The sequence below is a fragment of the Sminthopsis crassicaudata genome, chromosome 1, assembly GCF_048593235.1.
Source record: "Sminthopsis crassicaudata isolate SCR6 chromosome 1, ASM4859323v1, whole genome shotgun sequence".
Taxonomy (NCBI): Eukaryota; Metazoa; Chordata; class Mammalia; order Dasyuromorphia; family Dasyuridae; genus Sminthopsis; species Sminthopsis crassicaudata.
Genome location: NC_133617.1, coordinates 20,269,860 through 20,282,813, shown reverse-complemented (window position 1 = coordinate 20,282,813; position 12,954 = coordinate 20,269,860). Strand labels below are relative to the sequence as shown.

Sequence of the window (12,954 nt, the reverse complement as noted above, 5' to 3'; positions counted from 1 at the left end):
TCTCAAAATTCACATCCAGAATATGATGAGGAGTTTGAGATGTGGGGTATGGAGCAACATGATGCCTTGGAAAACTTGGCCAAGGTACAGGCAGCAGTGGAAAAGTTAACGTCAACTACCAAAAGAATTTGGAACCTAGAAAATTTACCGTTGTGGAAGTGGAAATTACATATATATGTGATTACATACACATATAAAATTACATATAATATATCATATGATTAATATGATATACAAAATATGACATAATGTGTACAATTATATGATACATACATATTCTATACAGCTACGTAATATAGAAAATATGCATACATGAGTACATATGTGCTATGATACAGACATATCTAAATGAAATTATCTATTTATAAATGCACATATGTTTATATTGTGCAATATACACACAAGATAATTATGTATACATGTAAAAGGCCGGAACTCTGGAGAAGTCTACTTGAAGCAAGGATACTTACAACAAGGTGTTAACTCAGTGGAATTGATGAGATGATGGTTCTCTGATTCACATACACTTAATACTTAGCCTGGTGATGTCATGGTTCTCTAGTTCACACATACTCAAGTGTGCTGTAATGATGTCATTGTAATAGGGTATTTAAGGTCTAAAAGGACTGGAAATGAGACATTCCATTTTTGACCATGCTCCTGGTGGCTCTCTTGCCTCCTGCCTCCTCCACTAAGATCAAGACTGGGCCAGAATAAAGACTCTAGACTCTATTCCCTGAGCATTCTCATTGTATCTATCTGGCTGAGACCAAGGCCTGTCCGAAGAATGTCTAAGTGTGGCTGATCAGACCGATACGGGCTCAGAATGCTCTCAAAGGTCAGACACAAATTGTTAGAATTACAAGGTGATAACTCAGATGGTCTAAACAATTCTCTAGATCAGAATTCACACCTTTGGTTCAGGCCTTTGAAAGGAGTTTGCACCTTTGGACTTCTGGGGGAGAGTTTACATGTTTAAAAGAGTTTGCACCTTTAAGAGGAGCAAGTTCATTGGTTGAAGTATTTCTCACAAGCCCCGCTAAATTCTCACTAGCCCATTCTCTGCTAGGATAAAAGAGAAGGGCAGTAAGGCAAGGACTTAGTCTGGTTGGAAGATTGAGTTTAGACGGTGGTCTGGAAGGATAACTTAGAGATGACAGGACCTTTACAACAAATAGTTCCTATAAACATTTAGGATGGACCCTAACTTTGCACATCTTGAGTTTGTTCTGAACGGATTCAGTTCTGCTTTGCTCATAGAGCACAGCACCTTCTCTGATGAGGGCATGCCATGCTAGGTGGTCCTGGCCTAGTGTCTGCATGTCATACAATCAATTCTAAAGTTCTTAAGAGAGACCTTGAGAGTGTCCTTGTATCACTTTTTCTAACCACCTTGTAAGTGCTTATCATGTATGAATTCTCCATAAAATAATCATTTTGACAAGCGCACATTTGGCATTTGAACAATGTGGCCAGCCCAATAGAGCTGTTCTCTTTATAGTAGAGTTAAAATACCTAGCACTGTTATATTAATTGCAATGGTATATAATTATATAACTACATATATGTGTATATATATATATAACTATAACTATATATATGTACATATATATATATACATATATATGTGTATATATATATATATATATATCAATCAAACCACTCCTGTATCTTTGGCAAGAAAACCCCATGGACAATATAGACATAACTGCACCTCATCATGAATTTATCCAAAGTATTACCTCAGGATAAATTTCCTAAAAATTCTCTATCGTTTCAGTTCTCCAGTGACTGAAGGGACCTTGGAAAGGAATATCTAAGAGGGGGCCATGGTCAAGTAGGTCCTGGGGTGGAAAATCTCCTCACCTAGCTAACTGGCATTTGTAGAGACAGTTCTTAGCATTTGCAAAGCACTTCATAATAATTCAAGGAGGATGGCGTGATTATGATCCCAATTTTACATTTGAGGAAATTGAGGCAGGCAAAGATAAGTGATTTGCTCAGAGACCCACAGCCAGTAAGTGCTGGAGGTTGAATTTGAATTCAGTCTTCCTGACTCTAGTCTCAGTGACACCCTTGGGCTCAGGAGACCAAGGGGGCTGGAGGAGAATTAGCCTCTACTTTACCCAGGATACTGTGGGCGGTCAGGATGACCACATCGATGGGCTCTGATGTCATCGTGAATTGAATTGTAAAGAAGAGTGATCTAGGGACGTCAGAGTTCACACATATTTCACTGATGTTGGCCAAGTTCTTCCAGCTGTAGGGTAGTTTCTCCTTCATGAGCATTAGCATGTCATAGTGGTATGAGTCATCTGTACTGTATGTGCAGCAGTCGAGGAATACAACCACGTGGAGTTCCCCTTTGTGCTTAAGCATTGTCCCATTCATCACAGAGCCTGCCTGCCAAGAATAGAACAGAACAGATCTGGGGATGAGTTTCAGAGACCATCTGATCGAAGCATTATGTGTACAAAATCCCCACTTTAATATCTCCCATAGGCACATTCTACTTGAAAAAAAAACCTGAGCAACTCTAATCATTAGTTTCATTGATTCCAGTGCCTGATATGTAGTAGATACTCAATAAATGCTCATTGCTTGGTTGTTTGATTAAATCAAAATAGCTCTTGATATGACTTTGATTATTGCTCCTACTTCTGTTTTCTAGAGTCAAGACCAATAAGTTATCATCATCATCATCATCATTGTCATCATCAATAAGCATTTATTGAGCACCTGCTGTGTGTTGAGCACCTGCTAAGCACTGGAGATACAAAGAAATACCAAAAAATACTCCTGCCTTCAAGGAGTTTACAGTCTAAACTTCACAGGATTGTTGTGAAGCTAATGAAATGATATGTATAAGACACTTTGCTCACAGTCTAATGGAGGAAATTATAAATAACATACGCACATGTGTGTACATATATGTATATGTATGTGTGTATACATAATATATATATATATACATATATATATATATATGTTTATACTGCTTAGAACATGATAGGTTCTCAAAAAAGTGCTTATTCCTACAAATCATTCCTCATTCTTCAATTTACATATGACCAAAGGATATGAACAAGTAATTTTCAGATGAAGAAATCAAATCCATCTATAAGCCATATGGAAAAAACTTAAATAATTTTAGATTAGAGAAATGCAAATGAAGACAACTTTGAGAAATTACCTCACACATATCAGATTTGTTAATATGACAGAAAAAGAAAACGATAAATGTTGGAGAGGATGTGGGAAAAATTGACATATTAATACTTTGTTGGTGGAGTTGCAAACTAATCCAACCATTTTGAAGAACAATTTGGAACTGTGTCCAGAGAGCAAACAAATTGTGGATACATTTTGATTCAGTAATAATACAAATAGGACTGTTTCCCAAAAGGATCATAAAAAAGGGAAAGGAACCCACATGCACAAAAACATTTGTAGCAGCAGTTTTTGTGGTAGCAAAAAATTAGAAACTGAGGCCATATCTATCAGTTGAGGAATGGCTGAATAAGTAATGATATATGAATGCATACCATCTACAATATATGAATGTAAAGGAATTGTGCTATAAGAAATGATAAGAGAGGCAGCTAGATAGTGCAGTGTACAGAGCATCAGTCCTGAAGGCAGGAGGACATGATTCAAATCCAGCTTCAGACACATAATACTAGCTGTATGATTCTGGGGCAAGTCACTTAAACACAATTGTCCTCACCTCCCCCCCCAAAAAAAAAAAAAAAAAAGAGAAAGAAATGATGAGCAGAATGATTTCAGAAAAACCTGGAAAGAGATTTATATGAACTGATGCAAGGTGAAGTGAGCTGAACTAGGATTACATTGTATACAATAACACCAACATGTGACTTAGCTCCTCTTAAGCAATACAATGATCAAGACAATTCCAAAGACTCACAATGGAAAATGCCATCTGCATCCAGGGAAGAGTTGATGGAATCTGATTGCAGATTGAAGCTGACTATTTTAATTTTCTTTGTGTATGTTTTCTTTTAGTCTATTCTTTTATAATATGATTAGTATGGAAATAGGTTTTACATGATTGCACATATATAATGTATATCAACTTGTTTATCATTTTAGGAAGAAGGTAGGGGAGAGAGGGAAGGGGAAAGATTTGGAGCTCAAAATTTGTAAAAATGACTGTTAAAATTATCTTTGGATATAATTGGAAAAAATACTATCAAAATGGCAGAACAAAAATTATGCTTGTTTCTGCCTTCCCCCAAGTGCTTCTTCCTTTCTCTTTCCATCCCACCCCCTTCTGAACCTCAATTTCCTCATCTGTAGCATGGATAAAGAGGCAGTGTGGTTTTTCTGAGTTTTCAGAGAAGGAATCAGGACTTGGGTTGCAGTAAGACCTCTGACCCATACTAGCTAATTACTCTACACTGTTCACTTTCATGTCTCTGATCTTTAGTGTAAAATGAGTACATTGAACTAGACAATTTTAAAGTGACTTTCATCTCTAAGTTTATGAACCTAGGATTCTCTCTGCAAGTAATTAAGACCAATGACTTATCCAAGCTCCTGCCACTGTCCAGCAGCTGAGCTGGGATTGCAACCAGTTCTCCTGACTCCTAGGTCAAAATAACTCTGTGGGTTGGGTGTCTTTCTTTTCTTTTCTTTCTTTCTTTCTTTCTTTCTTCTTTCTTTCTTTCTTTCTTTCTTTCTTTCTTTCTTTCTTTCTTTCTTTCTTTCTTTCTTTCTTTCTTTCTTTCTTTCTTTCTTTCTTTCTTTCTTTCTTTCTTTCTTTCTTTCTTTCTTTCTTTCTTTCTTTCTTTCTTTCTTCTCCTTTCTTCCTTTCTTCCTTTCTTCCTTTCTTCCTTTCTTCCTTTCTTCCTTTCTTCCTTTCTTCCTTTCTTCCTTTCTTCCTTTCTTCCTTTCTTCCTTTCTTCCTTCTTCCTTTCTTCCTTTCTTCCTTTCTTCCTTTCTTCCTTCCTCTCCTCCTTCCTTCCTTCCTTCCTTCCTTCCTTCTTCCTTCCTTCCTTCCTTCCTTCCTTCTTCCTTCCTTCCTTCTTCCCTTCCTTCCTTCCTTTCTCTCTTTCTTTCCTTCCTTCCTTCCTTCCTTCCTTCCTTCCTTCCTTCCTTCCTTCCTTCCTTCCTTCCTTCCTTCCTTCCTTCCTTCCTTCCTTTCTCTCTTTCCTTCCTTCCTTCCTTCCTTCCTTCCTTCCTTCCTTCCTTTCTCTCCTTCTTCCTTCCTTCCTTCCTTCCTTCCTTCCTTCCTTCCTTCCTTCCTTCCTTCCTTGTTACACATTTTGCATTTATTTATGTGTTTTCTTTCCTTCCTTCCTTCCTTCCTTCCTTCCTTCCTTCCTTCCTTCCTTCCTTCCTTCCTTCCTTCCTTCCTTCCTTCCTTCCTTCCTTTCCTTCCTTCCTTCCTTCCTTGTTACACATTTTGTATTTATTTATATGTGTTTGTGTTGTTTATGATAGAGTAGAAACCTTCTGAAGGTGGGAATTGTTTATTTTTATCTTTGTAGACCTTGACTCAAGCTAGACTAGTGTCTGGCACAAGTAAATTCAATCAATGTCCATTGAAAAACATAGTACAGAATTCACTCCTTGAGGGCAGGGGGTGGGGTTTCTATCTCTTGTAGAACCAAAGATTTGGACTAGAAAGGCTTTGCATCATTTCCTGCAACTTTCTCATATTGTGGAGAAGGGAAACTGATGCATGGGGAAGGTAAGGGCTTGACCAAGTTCACGATCTATGCTTCTTCCCTATACTAATGCAGGGCTGAATATACTCAATTATTCTCATTAATTAAACAAATTGATTTGGTGAATTGCTGACCAATTATAAGTACCAAGCATGGGTACCGATCCTCCAACTTGAGGTATCTCTGGTCTTGAGCATGTTCTCTCTAACCTGTGATGGGCACCCAGTATCACCTCTGGAGAGTCCTGCTCTACAGGTTGTTGTGCAGCCAGTTGGTTACAAGGCTTCTAGAAACCTGGAGACTCTATTTCCTCCCTGAGATCACACTTCCTCAAACCCTCTGGGGTTTGCACCCTTCTCAAGTTGTTTCAGAGGAAGTAGTGTGTGTGAGGGACAGATGAAGCAAACAGGAAATAGAAAGTGAGAGGAGGGGCAGGACTAGGACAGATGCAGGGCCACTTGGCTGTCTGAGCATACGGTAGTTTAGTGAGAAGAGAACGTGTTGAGTTTGCACATTGGTGTTATTAGGTTAACAAGGCAGACACACAGCAGCTCAGCAAATAGGGAGACTCTTCATTTATGGAGTTGTGTCCATGAGGTTAGCATGTTGGAAATGCCTTAGTTTAGAAAACTGGTATCCATTAGGTTAGTGACACATTGGTTTAGCAAGTGGGGAGCAGTTTAGTTTAGTAGATTAGTGCCTATTTGCTTAAAATGTTAAGCATATATCATTATGAGATCTGTATCCCAAAGAGATTAAAAGAGGAGATAAAAGGACCAATCTGTACAAAAGTATCTATAGCAGCTCTTTTTGTGGTGGCAGAAAATTGGAAATTGAGGGGCTGGCCATCAATTGGGTAAGGATAAGTTATGCTCTAAGATTGTTTTAAATACATTTTCAAAATACATGCAAAGATTGTTTTCATCATTTACCTTTGCAAAATCTTGTGTTCAAATTTTTTTTTCCCTTCCCCTTCTCCTAGATAACAAGTAATCCAATATATGTTAAACATGTTCTATACATTTATCATGCTTGGGCTATAAGATTTTAATGGAATACGATTGTGTCATAAGAAATGATGAGCAGAATGATTTCAGAAAAAACTGGATAGATTTATAATGAACTGATGCAAGGTGAAGTGAGCAGAACCAGGAGAACATTGTATATAATAATAGCAACATTGTGTGATGACCAACCATGATTGATTTAGCTCTTCTGAGTTATAAATAACCAAGGAGTCATGATGAAAGAATGCTATCCACCTCCAGAGAATGAACTGGTGGAGTCTAAATAGAGATTGAAACATGAAAATCTGGCCTCAGTCAACTAGCTGTATGACCATGGGAAAAAATTTATTTCCTTTTGTTTCAATTCCTTGACTGTAAAATGGGAATAAAAATAGCACATATTCCTCCCTCCCTCCCTTTTTCTCCTTCCTTCCTTCCTTCCTTCCTTCCTTCCTTCCTTCCTTCCTTCCTTCCTTCCTTCCTTCCTTCCTTCCTTCCTTCCTTCCTTCCTTCCTTCCTTCCTTTCCTTCCTTTCTTCCTTCCTCTCTCTCTCTCTCTTTCTTTCTTTCTTTCTTTCTTTCTTTCTTTCTTTCTTTCTTTCTTTCTTTCTTTCTTTCTTTCTTTCTTTCTTTCTTTCTTTCTTTCTTTCTTTCTTTCTTTCTTTCTTTCTTTCTTTCTTTCTTTCTTTCTTTCTTTCTCTCTTTCTCTCTTTCTCTCTTTCTCTCTCTCTCTCTTCCTTCCTTCCTTCCTTCCTTCCTTCTTCCTTTCTCTTTCTTTCTTTCTTTCTTTCTTTCTTTCTTTCTTTCTTTCTTTCTTTCTTTCTTTCTTTCTTTCTTTCTTTCTTTCTTTCTTTCTTTCTTTCTTCTTCTTTCTTTCTTTCTTTCTTTCTTTCTTTCTTTCTTTCTTTCTTTCTTTCTTTCTTTCTTTCTTTCTTTCTTTCTCTTCCTTCCTTCCTTTCAATTTTTTTTGGATTGTGTATCTTCTTGGGAAATATATCTTATGACTAATCTAGAAATATGTTTTCTGTGATTACACTGTGTAATCTATATCAAACTATTGTTTCAAGGAAGAGTTAGGGGAGGGAGGAAGAGAATTTGGAGCTTAACATTTTAAAATGTAAATGATAAAAATTCTTTTTACAAGTAATTGGGAAAAATAAAATATTCCTGAAATAAACATTAGGTATGTGCTGTTTTAGCAAGTTGGTACCCATTTGTTTAGCAATTGGGTAATCATTAGTTTATCAAGTTGGGAATATCCTAATTTAATTTATTTACTAAATTGGGATTGTATTAGTTTAGCCAGGTAGGTGTCAGGTAATTTAGCAGATTAGCAATCCATTAATCTACCAACCTAGAAGCATATAAACTGGGTAACTTTGGGCACATTGTTTAAACAGATTGGCATATACTTAAGCGAATTGGTATTCTGTACTTAGTTGGGAGTCCATTAATTAAGTTAGGCTTGTTTGCTGTGAACAGATTGGGTGCATAATAGTTTGACATAATAGCTTAATAAATTGGTGCCAATAGTTCAGCGAGTTAGATGAAGAATTGCTTGGGTGCAAAGAGCCCTATGGCCAAGAAAAGCAGGAGTTGGGATGGGGAGGTAGATAGAGGCAGTTGGTGTGGTCAATGGATCAAGACTTGGCTAGAGGAGGATGTAAAGAAACTGCCTGAGTCCTGGAAGACATGAAGAGCTCAGAGATATTGACGGAGAGAAGCAGAGAAGAGGAAGATTGGGACAAAAGAGACCCTTCTTGCCAGATGCTCATCCAAATGCACTCAATCCCTCCTCATTTCTGCCCCCTGGACTCCCGGGCTTCCTTCCTTCAGATTTCAGATATGACCCCTTCTGAAATAAACCTTTCCAAATCCCTTTCCCTCTGTGATGTCTCCGTTCTGTACATATCTTTTTGTGTTTTCATTTTCTCTCCCCTACTAGATTGTAAAATCAAATTAATTATTGTCTCAAAGAAGAGTTAAGGGAGGGAGGAAGAGAATTAGGGGCTTAATATTTTAAAATCTAAATGACAAAAATTGTTTTTTACAAGTAATTGTAGGACTCTTTTTTTTTTTTTTTTTTGGTCTTTCTGTGTATCTCCAGTTCTTAGCCCAATACCCAGCACATAGTAGGCACTTAATAAATGCTTGTTGACTTGACTCCTGGGCTGGATGGGTGGTTCTCTAGGCAGGAGGAGAAGCACATTGTTTAGTCCACCCCACCCCGGGGCAGGCTCTCACCTTCACCACCTTCCACACCCCGGCCTCTAGCTCCTTGAAACACCAAGCACGAAGAAACCTCTGCATCATCTGGAAGGCATCGTGAATTTCCTTTTTGGACTTCTTGGTAGGGAGGAGTTGGTGAGCTATAAAGGCGTCTAGCCTCTCGGCTGGAGTATCAAACAGGTTCCCAGGTGGCTCCATCTGTGCTTAGGGCTGGGTAGGGCTACAGATAAGTAGCTGTCCAGTCCACCCCCTGACTTCCTTCTTAAGGTGGCTCTGCCTTTACTCTCTCTGTCCTGATGGCAAAGGGGTCAAGAAAGAGGGGAACTTTGGGGGATCAGCTCTCAGCCGGGGCTTCTCTTCTTAAGAATCAACAGCTGGAGCGAAGGGTATCTTCTGAGTCAGGATCCTTGGCTGGATGGCTACTAGACCACCTTAGGAGGCTGGCCTCTTACTAGCCACATTAGTTTCAATTCTCTGCTCTCTCTCTGAGTTTCCTTTCTCTGACGTTTGGAAACAAGCTATTTGAAGTTTCATACTTTTCTCCCTCCATTGGCTGTTATTCAGCACTTTCTCTTTGTAAATGTCCTTGATGTTTAAGTTTTTTTAAGCACTTTCTCTGGGCTGAAGCACACATGCCCCGCTCTTATGGTCTTCGTTTTTACCACTGAGAAAACTGAGACAGACAGAAGTTAAATGACTTTCCCACGGGCTCTCTTCTTCCTCATCCCTCCTATTCTGGCCCCAATTCTACCCAATTTACTCTCCCTTTGCTCAAAGGAAGGGACAGTGCTTGTATGCTGGACTAACCTTTGGTAGGGGTTGAATTAGGTAGTGGAATGGAGAGAATGCTGGGCTTGGAATCAGGGAAGGCTCATTTTCCTGAGTTCAAATCCAGCCTGAGGTTTCCTAGTTGTGTGACCTTATTTGTTTGCCTCAGTTTCCTCATCTGTAAAATGAGCTGGAGAAGGAAATGCCATGCCATTTGTCAAAAAACCAAAACATAAAACACTCAAATGGGGTCATGCAGAGTTGGAAGGAAGCAGGGATTTATTAAGTGTCCGGCACTTTGTTAAGTACCTTATAAATACGATTCCATTTGATTCTCACAATTATCCCAGGAGGTAGGTAATTATAATACATCTACCCATTTTGCAGTTGAGAAAACTGAGGCAGACCAAGCATAAGACACTTATACAGGGCCACACAGCTGAATAAGTGTCTGAACCCAGATTTGAAAGCAACAATTTCCCTAAGATCACATTCTGTGGGTCTCCTTCAGGACCAGTACTCTATCCACTGACCATCTGGCTCTTTTTCTGGTAGCTCTGAGATTAGAAAGGACTTCAAGTAGAAGGCGGCACCTGAATGTGTATTGAATTAAATCAGGTATCCTGAGATAGAAATGGCAAATATTTTAGCCCTCTGTGTGGCCTGGACAAAATGAAAATGTCATTGGGAAATATTTAACAAAATAAATTAAAATCCAACCCCTTGCCGTAGTATTAATTTATGGTTTTCTAAGTCAATATGAAGCCCATGGGGATCCTTGTGGAAGGATCCTTAGTACCTGCCTTTTTATTTGAGTTTGACATCCCTGAACAAAGAGACAGAGGAAAGGAAGGTATTCTCAGCTTTGGGGATGGTCAGGGCAGCCACAGGAAGAAAGGGGTGTTAAAGGCTGGTTTGATTGGACCACAAAGGGTGAGAAGGGGAGTAATGGGTAATCAGGGTGGAATATAGGTCAGGTCCAGTTTCTTGGTTCTGCCAGAAACCCCTCTTAAAAATGAAAACACAATTTAGTTTATTATTTAAGACAAGTTCTAGTATGGGAATTAGTGTGTTGGTCATAAGGAGCATATGGACAGCTCAGGATTAGAGAGGTAAACTGAGGTAGTCAGGATCTGAACTCAGATTGGGTGTCAAGTTAAAAGTAGTTTTTCCACTATGGCCTCATGATCTGACCCTTGATATTTACTATCTGTGTGACCTTGCACAACTGATTCCATGGCAATGCTAACTGCTAACACTTTTCTAGAATATGGATGGAATGATTTCCCATGCCAAGGAAATGGGGTGATGAAATGGGGAATTAGGGAGACTTTATGAGTTCAAATCTGGCCTCAGTCACTTATTAGCTGTTTGAGCCTGGGAATCTTCACAATTTGGCTTCTAATTTTATTCTCTCTTATAGACTGTAGAAGTGGAGAGTTCCTGGAAATAACAGGTTTCTGTAACATATTCCTTCTCTCCCACCTTTTTGGGTGGGGGTGGGGAAATGCAATGGGGTTAAGTGACTTGCCCAGGGTCACTCAGCTAGTAAGTATATAAGATTAAATTTGAACTCAAGTTCTCCTGACTCCAGGGCCAGTACTTTAATCACTATGGCACCTAGCTCTCAGTACGTGGTCTTTTCTAAGTTTCCTCTAATTCTCTCTTCCTTTCTTTCCTCTTTTCCTATTGAATGAAAGGTATTTCATGATATATCCAATCATATATTTTTCCTTCACAAGTGGAGCTGAGCACAGCCATCAGTACTTAGCTACAATCCACTCCCTCTCAGAGTTCCAGGGACAAGTTCAATGTGGAGAAAGGGCCCATTATAAATCATGACTTTCGTTCTTGAACCCTCATCCAAGTACTTCTCATTTACACACAGTCACAAAGTCACTATTGATTGTTTAAATAATATATTTTTATTGATATGTTTCTTTAGAAAAATGATTAGATTTTCTCTTAGTATCCCTCTCACCTAACCATCTCTGTTCCTTCCCTCACTTCTGTTTCAGCTATCTCATTTAATAAATGTAATGTGGATTGGACACATGCCCAAATCACTTGATATGAGTCACCCTTGGGGGAAAGACTAGTTCTCTTGCAACACAATTGGTTTAGACATTCTAATTCTTTGTTTTTGTTGTTTGTTTTTTGTTTCTGATTTTTTTTTTTGTTACCACAAAATACTATTAGCTCTTCAAAAGATTAAATTTGATCTTTTCAATCAGCAAGAATCCATTTTCTCTCCCTCCATTCCCAACCTCAGATGAGAAATAAAAACAAATCTCCAATTACAAAAATTGGGGCAGCTAGGTGACACCAAAGAGCATAGAATAGTGCATAATGAGTCTGGAATTATGGAGATTTCATGAGTTCAAATCTGGCCTCAGTCACTTACTAGCTCTATGAGCTTGGGAAAGTCATTTATTTCCTCTCTGTTTCAATTCCTTGATTTTAAAATGGGAATAAAAGTAACACATACCTTGCAAGATCAAATGAGATAATTTTTGTAAAAGTACCTAGCCCAGTATCTGTTACATAGTAGGTCCCCATCTTCATCATTTCTCATAGCACAATAGTGTCCCACATTCATAGCGAAAGTGAGATCAGGTTCTCAGCTATTGTCAATACCTATATAACTCAATCTGAGATGGCAGCTCTATGTTCCCTCTTCCAGAGCCATGGGATTTTAGAGCAGGACCTCAGATTTCATTTAATTCAATCTCCTCATTTTGGAATGAACTGAGGACATGAGAGGTGAAGTGATTACCCCAATTATCTGGATAGCAAATAGCTATTCTAGGCTAGTTCCCTAGTTAATATAGGTTAGACACTGGAAGAAAACTAAAAAAATGAACAAACCTCATATCTGTCATTCAATTGTTAACAAAAAGAGATTTACTTAGCTATCACAGGAGGATATTCAGAGGATAAACATTGAGAACACCTTGAGTTATTTCATTGGAGTGACACGTTCATCACCTGTTAAGCATCTCAGAGGTTCTCTAGCTCAGATGGTGAGAAAGGGATGTCAGCAGACTAAGCCCTTGGTTTCCTGGTTCAAGGAAGTCTTTTTTTAAAATTAAAATTTTATTTTTTATTATAACTTTTTATATACAAAACATATACAGGGTAATTTTTCCTTTGCAAAACCTTCTGTTCCAACTTTTCTCCTCCTTTCCCCAACCCCTTCTCCCAGATGGCAAGTAGTCCCATACATGTTAAATATGTTAAAGTATATGTTAAATACAATTA

At 38.5% G+C, this 12,954-nt stretch overlaps 1 protein-coding gene across 1 annotated transcript in view; it reads right to left on the bottom strand.

The window, feature by feature from the left end:
• The window catches only part of LOC141551757 (2'-5'-oligoadenylate synthase-like protein 1), a gene marked incomplete at its 3' end in the record, with an annotated part of 10,048 nt that extends 772 nt beyond the window's left edge, over positions 1-9,276 (bottom strand). Inside the window, 2 exon segments of the mRNA XM_074283767.1 lie at positions 2,127-2,403; positions 8,941-9,276. Coding sequence (XP_074139868.1) covers positions 2,127-2,403; positions 8,941-9,123 — 460 coding nt within the window.
• Positions 9,277-12,954: the final 3,678 nt, after the last annotated feature.